The sequence below is a fragment of the Myotis myotis genome, unplaced genomic scaffold (genome assembly GCF_014108235.1).
Source record: "Myotis myotis isolate mMyoMyo1 unplaced genomic scaffold, mMyoMyo1.p scaffold_m19_p_2, whole genome shotgun sequence".
Classification (NCBI taxonomy): Eukaryota; Metazoa; Chordata; class Mammalia; order Chiroptera; family Vespertilionidae; genus Myotis; species Myotis myotis.
In genome coordinates, this window is record NW_023416324.1 from 99,447,624 (window position 1) to 99,460,379 (window position 12,756).

At 38.2% G+C, this 12,756-nt stretch overlaps 1 protein-coding gene across 6 annotated transcripts in view; it reads left to right on the plus strand.

Moving 5' to 3' along the window:
- The window catches only part of SEPTIN10 (septin 10), an 83,881-nt gene that overhangs the window by 56,166 nt on the left and 14,959 nt on the right, over positions 1-12,756 (plus strand). For all 6 annotated transcript variants that reach the window (XM_036352851.1, XM_036352850.1, XM_036352852.1 and 3 more), the window contains 3 exons: positions 4,727-4,888; positions 6,971-7,067; positions 9,778-9,946. In XM_036352851.1, coding sequence (XP_036208744.1) covers positions 4,727-4,888; positions 6,971-7,067; positions 9,778-9,946 — 428 coding nt within the window. The remainder of the gene's footprint in view (positions 1-4,726; positions 4,889-6,970; positions 7,068-9,777; positions 9,947-12,756) is intronic.

The window sequence follows — 12,756 nt, forward strand, 5'->3', positions numbered from 1 at the left end:
ATGTAGAACTTTCATTTTTTGCATTTTTAAAATATTTGCTAGGTTTCAATCTTAGGTTATTTTCCAGAGATATTTAGTTTGGAAGATGAGACGCAAAGAAAAAACATAAACATAAAACTTCAGTTCTTTTTTAAATGCTAGTAGCAGCACTTTTTTGAAAAATATATTTTTATTGAATTCAGAGAGGAAGGGAGAGGGAGAGAGGTAGAAACATCAATAAGAGAGAATCATTGATCAGCTGCCTCCTGCACGCCTCCTACTGGGGATTGAGCCCGCAACCCAGGCATGTGCCCTTGACTGGAATAGAACCCGGGACCTTTCAGGACACAGGCCAACGCTCTATCCACTGAGTCAAACTGCCTAGGGCAACTTTAGTTCTTTTTTCATAATAAATTGTATGTCAGAATATGAGAATTTATTTACATTTTCTTTAAAAATGCCTATCAGTACTCCATTCCTTTTAATTAATTACTGAATAATATTCCATTGTATGGATATGTCATATTTTCTCTGTTCATCAGGTGATGGACATTTGGGTTTTGGCTACTCTGAATAATGCTGCTAATGCACACATTTTTGCGTGGTCACATAATTTTTAGTTCCCTTGGCTGAGTACCTAGGAAGATCAAGCGTTCTCTCTTTAACTATTGCTAGGAGTCATAGTTTATTAGTTTGTCTGCTAGAGCTGCTATAACAAAATACGACACACTGAGTGGCTGAAATAACAGAAATTTTCTCAGTTTTGGAAGATAGTTGTCTGAAATCAAGGTGTAAGCATGTTTGATGTCCTCTGAGGCCTCTCTTCTGGGCTTGCAAAGGCATCCACAAGTAGAAAACTAACTTTTTTCTTGCTAAAATTTTTTATTTTTGATGACAAAACTGCTAGGGACTTAACATGTTAAAAAAAAATCGGGGTAGCCCTAACTGGTTTGGCTCAGTGGATAGAGCGTCGGCCTGAGGACTGAAGGGTCCCAGGTTCGATTCCAGTCAAGGGCATGTACCTGGGTTGTGGGCACATCCCCAGTAGGGGGCGTGCAAGAGGCAGCTGAATCGATGTTTCTCTCTCATCGATGTTTCTAACTCTGTATCCCTCTCCTTCTCCCTTCCACTCTGTAAAAAATCAATAAAATATATTTTTAAAAAAATCGGGGTAGAGGAAAAATAGGGTATGCACACATGACGGAAAATCCCTTTCTTCACATTTGGTTAATAACACTTGCAAAATTCTATTTAGAATCTTTATGCCATTGGTGCTTTGTAAGAGCCAGTGTGTAAATGGACAGGGTACATCCAGGACTGTTCATTTCTCTTGTGTAGTGAAAATCCTATGGCCCAGGGTCCTGGTGGAATTTAGTTTTGGAGGCTGGAAGTTCGAGATCAGGGTGCCAGCATGGCTGTGTGAGGGTCATCTTCCTGGTTGCAGACTTCTCATTGTAGTCTCACATGGTGGAAGGGTCACTTACATTTTTTAAATGTGGAATTTATTTAACACTAATTTTACTTTATGACAAGTTCATTGACAAAGATTAAGATGAAATGTTTTATCATATATTACTATAAATTGTGTTTTAATGTGAACTTTACCAAAAAAAACTATTTTTGAATTTATGAGCCAAGGACATATATATAAATTTAGGGATCTATAAAAAATATTATTCACAAATTAACTCACTTTGGATTTTTTTGTTTAAAAGGTGATTATAGACTACTATCTTATACTAAAAAAATAACTAAAAATTTTCTGTAACCTCAAATATTATGAGAAATTCAGCTTTCATTATCCTGGCTAGTTATTTTATGAAATAGTATTCAGAAAGCAAGGTCATTCTGGGCATTACTACTTCCTATGTAGATATCAGAGTGGAAAGCATAAAGGCCTGCCGGGGAAGTCTTGGTGCATAGATCAATCGATTTTTCACTAGTTGCAGGCTCCTGGTTTTAGCAAAAATTTGATGAAGCTTATTTGATAGCCGGTTCATCTAACCAGACTTTGTAACCACTTAGCCAGTTATTTTCATTATTTAGTCTGATTATATGGAAGTTCATATTTATTAATAGAACATAAAAGCAAGAGTGTGCAACTTTGTCTTAGCTGGACAGAAGCAACATGATGTAGTTTGTGTAAAGATCATAGAATTTGGTGTCAGTAAAGGCTGTTTTTTAAATATTAGCTCTGTCACTTAATAGCTATATATTCTTTGGCAAGTTATTTAGCCCTCTGAGCCTCAGTTTCTTCACCTCTAAAATAAAAGCTAGGGAGTTTTAAAAAGAGGTAATCTCAAGAGGCAGATGTGAAGATTAATTAAAATTGATAGTTTGTCTTTTGTTCCTAAAAGCAGAACACTCCACTGCTCACATGGAAACCAACCTTATCTTACCCTCAATGTGAAACATGTTGCTTCCCCTCCCCCTGATACACAAATACTCATTAGGTTTATCTTTCGGTCTATGTGTGTCCTCAAGCCTATTGATAGTGATGCTCGTGGTTAGAAATGCCGAAGGTACTCCTCCGACTGAATTTACTCATAGCATGAGCTCCACAGACATCTCCCACCCCTACCACCACCACCAGAGTCTGTGTCCTGGCTGGGCCAGCCCTTGTGGTTCTTATTATGATCTTAGGATGCACTTCAGCAAGAAACCATCAGGGAACTTAGAAGAACAAGATTTGTTACAGATTCCTGGAGCGTACACAGCACACCCAAGAAGGACCACACAGGAGATCAGGAGAAGAGAGAAAAGGAGGGAGTACAAACCTAGAACTCTGTGTTTATTAGGGTTTAAGGGTGGGGTATCTCGGGTGTTGTGGGTTTGCTCTTTTTGGTGAATGTAAAGCCTAAGAGTGGGAATTAGAGTGTGGAAAGGGAGATGTGGGTCAGTTCTTTAGGTGGCTCAGGCTATCTAAAGGGGGAACTTCATGGGTCGGACAGCCTGGTTCCTTACTGGTGTTTTGCTAGTAGCTTTGTCATATTCCTGGCAATATGTTTATTCAAGTTTGATGTCTTTGAAATGGATACCTTAGCAATTGAAAGCTTAAGGTCAGGCACTTTTATTACAGTCAAAAAGCTTAACATTGGGCACTTATACTGCAGCCTGCTTTCTGTACTTATTGTGGATGCAATTATATAAGTAATTAGCATAATTTATTGAATATTTAGGTACATCATATTGAACTTTGCATCAACTTTTTATGTACTGTACTCTGACTAATTTAACATAAAAGCTATTTTTACCCACAATTGTTGGTAAGTTTTCTGTCATTTATTTCATGGATAGTTAGAAAAGTTTTCACTTCCATATTTAAGACTAATGAATCCAAATATACCAGTAAATCAGTGTGAAACTGGAGACGAGAAAGAAATTTAAGAATAGAGTAGAAATTATGATTTGTAGTTTTCATTGTTATTTTGGAAATTGTATTGATATTTCACTTTCTTGACACATGTGACTAGTTAGCCTGAAATTTCTCACTAAAAACAAACTAAATAAATAAATAACCAAAACCCCAAAAATCTACACACCCCTAAATTTGTGTAGGCATCCATTTTTTATGGTGACATTAATTTTACAGAATTAACTTTTTACAAGTTTGTTGGCCTTCATGACCCCAGATCTCTTTGTCTCTGGCTGGTGATAGGACTTCAAATAATGCTGAGAAAGTTAATCCTTTGAGTTAGGAACATTCTCAGTTGGTCATAAAATTTTCTTCCTTTAACATCTAGGTAGGAGTCACTGCTGATGAGGCACAGTTTGGATAGATTCTTTGGGGAAAGGGAGCTGTTGAAATGAGAGGCAGAAGGAGAAACAACCTGTTTCATAATTTTGTATGGGATCAATCATCTAGTTATTTAGTGCTTATATTATTAACAAATAAAAAATTAGTGAATTAGCAGGCAGGTTTGACTTAATGTTACATGTTTCTTATTTGTGTATGATAGGACTGTAAGAGATTTTGAGAGAAGAAAATGTGAGATTTTTAAACCGAAATTCAGGTGAAAGATTAATCTCGGTCGGGTCGGCAAGCTTTTTCTGTGAAGGGCCAGGTAGTAAACACTTTAGGCTTCTTAGGCCACATGATCTCTGATTGTAGCCTGAAAGTGGCCGTAGATAGTAAGTAAATAAATGGGCCCAGCTGTATTCCAGTAAGTTCCTTCTTTCCTTCCTCCCTCCCTTCTCTCTCTCATTCTTTGTCTTTCTCCTCCCTCCTTTCCTTTATCCCTCCTTCCCTCCCTCCCTTCCTTCCTTCCTTCCTTCCATCATTCCTCACCCAAAGATATTTTTACCATTAATTTTTAGAGTGTGGAAGGAGTGGGGAGGAAGAGGAGAGAGGAAGGAAGAGGAGGAAGGAAGGAAGGAGAGGGAGGGAGGGAGGGAGGGAGGGAGGGAGGGAGGGAGGGAGGGAGGGAGGGAGGGAGGCGAGAGAAACATCAATGTGAGAGAGACACATCCATTGGTTGCCACCTGCAACTCAGGTACATTCCCTTGATGGGGAATCGAACCAGCAATCCTGTGGTGTGAGGGCCAGTGCTCTAACCATTTAGTCACAACAGCCAGGGCAATAAGGCTTTATTTCTATAAACAGGCAATGAGCTAGACTATAGTTTACCTATCCCCTAATCTAGGTTAAGGAAATTTCTCAGAGACTTAGTGGTTTTGAATACAGAAACTGAAGGATTAAAAAATAAATCTTCAATTACCAGATTTTGTTTTTCTTTATTCTTAATAGGTGAATATTATACCAGTGATTGCGAAAGCAGATGCAATTTCTAAAACGGAATTACAGAAGTTTAAGATCAAGCTCATGAGTGAATTGGTCAGCAATGGTGTCCAGATATACCAATTCCCGACAGATGATGAAACTGTTGCTAAAATCAATGCCTCAATGAATGTGAGCTCCTAACTGAATATTACATGTTTTATATGTGAAAAAAGTAATATATAGATAACATTGCTGCTAACATATTTTCACTTATGTCTTCCAAAAAGACACTAAACAAGGTGAATTTTCAAAAAGTCCAGTATAGGAAAATGTTTTGTTCTCTGGAGTTGAAAAAAGTATAATGAGCCTATATTTTTTAGCATATTTTCTTTCTTCTATATTTTCATGTAAATCAAATGATACATTGTGAGACTGGGATACTCCTTTTGTGGAACCATAGTTAAAGATACCTTAAAGCTGTGGTTCTCAACCGTCTGGCCCTTTAAATACAGTTCCTCATCTTGTGACCCAACCATGAAATTATTTTCGTTGCTACTTCATAACTGTAATGTTGCTACTGTTATGAATCGTAATGTAAATATCTGATATGCAGGATGGTCTTAGGCGACCCCTATGAAAGGGTCGTTCGACGCCAAAGGAGTCGCGACCCACAGGTTGAGAACCGCTGCCTTAAAGATACCTTAATTGCCTTAAAGACACCTTTCAACTCTGTCTTTAAAAACAGAAGGCTTGATAGCTTCCTTTGGATACTTTAGAATCTTAAAATCTTTAAGGAGATCTTTCTGATCTGGTGTTTAAGCTCATTCTCCCTTGCAGTGTCCCAAGTACATAATAAATATTCAGATAACCTTTAGTTTACTATAATTGAAGACAGCTAAGTTTTTATTACTTGCTTCAGGCTTCCAAATCTTTAAAATATCGGCTTATGTTTTGAAAGATCATGGGTTTTGGAGTCGGACAGACTTAACCATATATTCTTGTGGAAGTTATTAACCTCCCCTCCCCAAAGACTGTTAACTTATCTATAAAGTGGGATTAATAATACCTATCTTAAGGGTTGTTGAGAGGATACAACTTTTATGCACTGTCAACATCATGACATTCGATTAACTGTTCATTCCATTTCTTTTTTTTCCCTTTTCTGACTTTTCATACTCCCATTTACTTTACAATACTTAAAACTAAAAATATAAAAAAGCCTGATTAATTTAAATGACATATAAATGTAAGTGATCTTAATTCTTATGTGTCTCTACATCTAATTTTATTTCTATGTCCATCTGGAATAATTTTTCAGAAAGGCACAATTAAGAGACTAATAATGTCAATTATTAAATATTAAACATAATACTTAATATTTTTTACATTTGTCTTTTCCTTGTATTAATCCTTAACTTCAGAGAGATCAGTCTGCTCAATGACTCTAAATCTACCTTTTGTATGTTTGCTCAACATTTTCTCCTTACCTCCCTGGCCAGTGTGGCTCAGTTGATTGGGAATCGTCCTGTGCACCAGGAGGTTGCCAGTTTAATTCCTGGTCAAGGGCACATGCCCAGTTTGCGGGCTCAATCCCTAGTAGGGAGGCCTGCAGGAGACCGCCAATAGATGTTGCACTCTCACATGGATTTTTTTTGTGTGTTTTTTTTCTGTGTCTCTCCCTTTTCCTTCCTTTCTCTCTAAAAAGCAGTAAACTATTCTTCAAATAAGTTTGTTTTTCTCCTTACTTAAGCTAGTTTTCCAGTCTGCTCGATTCATCTTTAGTTTGGGCTGTATCTTCTTGCTCGTAGTAATCTCTCATTTCTCTAAATTTCAGAAACATTTTCTGTATTTAGCAGTAATTTGGGACGTAAATATTATTTTGGTTTAATAGTATATATCTATGCGCACACTAAATATATATACGGTCAAGTTTTAAAATCTGAAGCATAGTAGATTATTTGATTTTAAGAAATTTGCTATTTAACCCCTAGAGTGCCAGGGAGCGCGATTGCGCTCCTCCTGTCTTTCACCAAAAGTGCCAGGAGCGCTATTGTGCTCCTCCTGCAGTTTCACTATTAGATGCTAGTAGTTCACTCTTTATGTGGGAAAAATAATTTCAAAACCTTAACTCAAAATGCCTTGGCAATTTTAGCATAGTTCCTAGGGTATTGGTTGGCACTCAAAGAGTTAATTTTATGTTATTTTTATAAAACTGTTCTAGTATTTATAACACTGGTATGAGATGTGATTGATATTGTGGCTTCTTTCCAGGGACATTTGCCATTTGCTGTTGTGGGAAGTATGGATGAGGTAAAAGTTGGAAATAAGCTGGTCAAAGCTCGCCAGTACCCTTGGGGTGTTGTACAAGGTAAATGAGATAAACAATGACTAGAAATATTTATGTCACCCAATAGTCTCAATGTTGCATTTAATGCATTCTTTAAAATGATACTTATTTATTTTTTTAATATATTTTTATTGATTTCAGAGAGGAAGGGAGAGGGAGAGAGAGATAAAAACATCAGTGATGATAGAGAATCATTTATTAGCTGCCTCCTGAATGTCCCACACTGTGGATCGAACCCGAAGCCTGGGCATGTGCCCTAACCAGGAATCAAACTATGACTTCCTGGTTCATAGATCAACACTTAACCACTGAGCAATGCGGGCTGGACAAAGTGATGCTTATTTTTTATTATGACTCATTGTTAGTCATTTCTATAGAGACCAGGCAGAGCCTCGCCATTACCTCAGGTGCACCAAGATATGCAGAAGGTAGGACACACTGGTTAGGCATTTTGAACAAAAATTTGAGTGTAAATGACAGTGTGTAAACATGATACATAAACTAATTACCAGGTAATTCTGGGGTATAGTAAGTTATCTTATAAATTTATGTATTTTTTACTACAAGCTATTGCCAACTATTTCCAAAATAAACCAGTCAGCCAACTAAAAAAATTTTAGAATTTATTTAGCATTATAATAGTAAGTAATTAGAACTGTTTGGTTCATTTACTTGTAATGGTAATTACAAGTATTGATTTCCCAATGCTGCTTTTTATTGACAAATTTTATAATGAATTTAAATATTGAAAATTAAACATTTTTAATGTATAAAAATATTTATTTTTTCTTTTTTTTCCCTTTTCTTTTTTTTTTTTTATTGCTTAAAGTATTACAAAGGGTATTACATATGTGTCCTTTTTTTTTCCCTGCCCTTGACAATCTCCTGGCCTCCCCTACCCCCCAGTGTCTTATGTCCATTGGTTATGCTTATATGCATGCATACAAGTCCTTCGGTTGATCTCTTACCCCCCTCCCTCCTGCCCCCCAACCCTCCGCGGCCTTCCCTCTGCAGTTTGACAGTCTGTTTGAGGCAGCTCTGCCTCTGTATCTATTATTGTTCAAAAGTTTATAATGGTAATGAGATAATGAGATCATGTGGTATTTTTCCTTCATTGACTGGCTTATTTCACTTAGCATAATGCTCTCCAGTTCCATCCATGCTGTTGCAAATGGTAAGAGTTCCTTCTTTTTTACAGCAGCATAGTATTCCGTCGTGTAGATGTACCACAGTTTTCTAATCCATTCATCTACTGATGGGCACTTAGGCTGTTTCCAGATCTTAGCTATGGTGAATTGTGCTGCTATGGACATATGGGTGCATATATCCTTTCTGATTGGTGTTTCTGGTTTCTTGGGATATATTCCAAGAGGAAGGAACACTTCCAAGCTCATTCTATGAAGCTAGCATCACCCTAATAACAAAACCAGGTAAAGATAACACAATGAAAGAGAATTACAGGCCAATATCCCTCATGAACATAGATGCCAAAATCCTCAACAAAATCTTAGCAAATCGGATCCAGCAGTACATCAGAAAGATCATACACCATGACCAAGTAGGATTTATCCCAGGGATGCAAGGATGGTACAATATCCGCAAATCAATAAACGTGATACATCACATAAACAAATTGAAAGAAAAAAACCACATGGTCATATCAATTGATGCAGAAAAAGCATTTGACAAAATCCAACACCCATTTTTGATAAAAATATTTAAAAAGTAGTTGTATTTAAACAGTAACTTATTTGTGGTTTTCTGGTCACTATAAACATAGAGGGAACATTTAAGTTTATTAACTGTCTAACACAAGATTGTAAATGTGGCATTTGTATCAAAAGAATTTGATAGTATGCACAGAGGGGATTCTTGAGTATGCAGAATTTACTACTTTGAAGTGAAATAATGTTACTTCTTTTTTAAAATAAAATTTTATTGATTTCAGAGAGGGAGAGAGAGATAGAAACATCAATGATGAAGAAAGAAACATTGATTGGCTGCCTCCTGCATGCCTCTTCCTGGGGATCAAGCCCACAACCCGGGCATGTGCCCTTGACCAGAATCGAACCCGGGACCCGTCAAGACACAGGCCGACACTCTATCCACTGAGCCAAACCAGCTAGGGCTGATGTTACATATTTTTTAAGCACTATGTGAAGTATCCTGAAGATGTTTTGTAAACGGTTAGCACTATATTAGTGAAATAACTGGAGCACGTGGTAACATAATATAGTACGTTTCTTTTCCTATTTCCTGTTTATCCATTGGCTACTAAATTTAAAGCAAATCTGGCCATCAGATTAATGTTGCCTATAATTCAGTGTCTTATGCAAGAGTTTCTTCCTTGGCTACTTATACAGATGTATCAGACTTATCATTTTCCTGTTTGTTATTTCAGATATTTTCATTTAATTACTCATTCAACAAATGCTAATTCTGTGTCCGTAATTAAAAACTGGTGTTGCCCTAACTGCTTTTGCTCAGTGGATAGAGCATCGGCCTGCAGACTCAAGGGTCCCAGGTTCGATTCCGGTCAAGGGCATGTACCTTGGTTGCGGGCACATCCCCAGTTAGGGAGTGTGCAGGAGGCAGCTGATCAATGTTTCTCTCTCATCGATGTTTCTAACTCTCTATCCCTCTCCCTTCCTCTCTGTAAAAAATCAATAAAATATATAAAAAAACAAAACAAAAAAAAACTGGTGTTGCTGTTTCTCGTTTTTCTGGCTAGTGGAAAATGAAAACCACTGTGACTTTGTAAAGCTTCGGGAAATGCTCATTTGTACAAACATGGAGGATCTGCGAGAACAGACCCATACGAGGCATTATGAACTGTACAGGCGTTGCAAACTGGAGGAAATGGGCTTTACTGACGTGGGCCCAGAGAACAAGCCTCTCAGGTAAGTGGGGATAATACTTTTTTATTTATCCAGAAGGATGGAGAATGTCTTTTTCAGAAATCTCCCAATATGAAGTAGAACCATTTGATATTAATTATTGTGCTTTTAGGTCACTTAAAGCCTTCTTGTTTTTAAGGGTTTCTAAGTCATCACATAAAAGGAAGAACATATGGCAAAAGCTTATTATTTCAGTATGTGCTGAAATGAATAACTAAAGAAAAACTTTTAATTTGATTTTGTTTTTTATTTATCTGAAAAAAAAGCATATTTATTATTATAAAAGAAAGTTGAAATGGGAGTCATATTAAATAAATTTAAAAACTGTTGGTTTTTATCCTGATGAATGTTTTTAGAATGACTTAAATTTAGGAAAATATAAAGAAAGAATGAAAGTACTTATAGGGAGTTAGAAATTAGACTGTGTCTTAAATATTGCAATGTACTTACAAGAATTTTAGAACCTGATGACCTTCTTATGATGAACATTAAATGTAATTTTTTATGCTGCTGCATCCCATTTTTTTTAAGATATGTAAACATGAAACTCTAATCGTAAATACACTAATTCAGATTTGACAGAGCATTCCAGGAGGAAAGCATGAGATCTTTAAACTATTTTAACTCTGTTATAAAACTAAGGATTTCTTCTCCTTTTGATTATTTATATTTCAGTCATTTTTCTGGCTATTAGTAATTGCACCATAGTAAACAAAAGGAAGGAAGAGAATAAATTAAATTGATGCTGCTATTGCAAATGACTTTTGGGAAGATTTAATAAATGATGTTAAATTTTTTTCAATCTATGGATTTAATTAGTGTTTTAGTTCTTGGAAGCATTTTATGTACTTAATCCCTGCTCACCTATTCAGGAATGCTATACTTCCAGTTCTGGGCCAGTTCTGGTAAAAGGATTATGTTCTTTATTGAAGATAAGTCACCTAGAGTTGATTCCTCTAATGCAGTGGTTCTCAACCTTGGCTACACATTAGAATCACCCAGGAATCTTTTTAAAATCCTGATTTCTGGGCCTCATCCTCCAGAAATTCTGTTTCTTTATTATTAATGTTGTGGCCCCACCCCATAACAAAGAAACAGTATTTCCGGAGGATGAGGCCCAGAAATCAGGATTTTAAAAAGATTCCCAGGTGATTCTAATGTGCAGCCAAGGTTGAGAACCACTGCTCTAATGTTTTCCAAAAGAGGCTTCGTCTTTCATTCTTTCAAATCTCAGGGTCAATTCAGAGGTCTCTGTATGCATTAGTGAGACATGGATCCTGAGTGAGAGCAAGTAGAACAGCCTTGAAAGACTCCAAGAATTGGATTCAGGTTGCCTGGTGGATCGGTAAGGGACTAAGGGACACAGATTCAGAATTTCTAGGGATGGAGCCCAAGAATCTGCATTTAAAGTAACATCCTAAGTTCAGTCATTTAGCAGATACTTAACTGTTTGTCTGCTCTCTGCCCAGGATGATACTAGTCACTGGGCATGTAAGGTCTGTGGAATTAAACCAAGACCCTGCCCTTGTAGAGCTTCTGAGGTGGGAGTGGGAGGAAGACACTGACCCTGTGTGGAAAAGAGAGTGTGGAATGTGCTCAGAAGTGGAAGTGAGGAAACCAAATTAGGAGTGTACTGTAGTAGTCCAGGCATGAGAAGTAGAGGCTTGGATTGAAGAGTAGAGTAGAGATTGTCAGAAGCATACTTAGGATATGTGATTTGAAGGTAAAGTTAATAGGACTCATTGATGGTTGGACATAGGACATAAAGGAAGGAGGGGAATTGAGGGTGACTCTAGCCACTAATTGTGACCTAAGAAACTGGATTCATGGTGTTGATGTTTATTGATAAGAGCAAGATTGGGGAAGGGCTAGATTTTGGGTGTTGTGTGTGGTAATTGAGAGGTTTGGGACATGTTAAATTTAACCCAACCAGACCGCTGTACCGATTTTTAGGTAATTTCCACACAAATGTGGAATGTTGGCACTAGATGAAAGGTAGATGAAAGGTAGATCTATTTTCTACAATGTCCCCAAGTTCCATCTTATTCTAACCACTTGTTTGCATGTAACTAACATTTTTCTATATCATGTTGTTTTTTTCTCTTTAATGCTCAGGAGCCCAGGTATATGGGACAGTTAGGTTCAGGGCCTCAGGTCTGGTAGACTTAAGTTGCTTATTAAATACTAGAGGCCCTGTGCACGAAATTCGTGCACTGGGGCGGGGGGGGGGGTTGGTCCCTCAGCATAGTCTGCACCCTCTCCAACCTGGGACCCCTCGGGGATCAGGCCTAAACCAGCAGTCAGACATCCCTCTCACAATCTGGGACTGCTGGCTCCCAACTGCTCGCCTGCCTGCCAGCCTAATCACCCCCTAACCACTCCCCTGCCAGCCTGATCGCCCCCAACTGCCCTCCCCTGCTAGCCTGGTTGCCCCCAACTGCCCTTCCCTGCTGGCCCAGTCGCCCCCAACTTCCCTCCCCTGCCGGCCCAGTCACCCCTAACTGCCCTGCCCTGCCAACCTGGTCGCCCCCAACAGCCCTCCCCTGCTGGCCTGATCGCCCACAACTGCCCTCCCCTGCCAGCCTGGTTGCCCCCATCTGCCCTCCCCTGCAGGTCCAGTCACTCCCAACTGCCCTCCCCTGCTGGCCTGATTGCCCACATCTGCCCTCCTCTGCCAGCCATCTTGTGTCCACATGGGGCAACCATCTTGTGTGAGAGTATGATGGTCAATTTGCATATTACCTCTATTATATAGGATTTGGGTGAAGAGTTTGAGTAGGGACTTGGGAAGAAGTTACTTTGGGATTCAACTG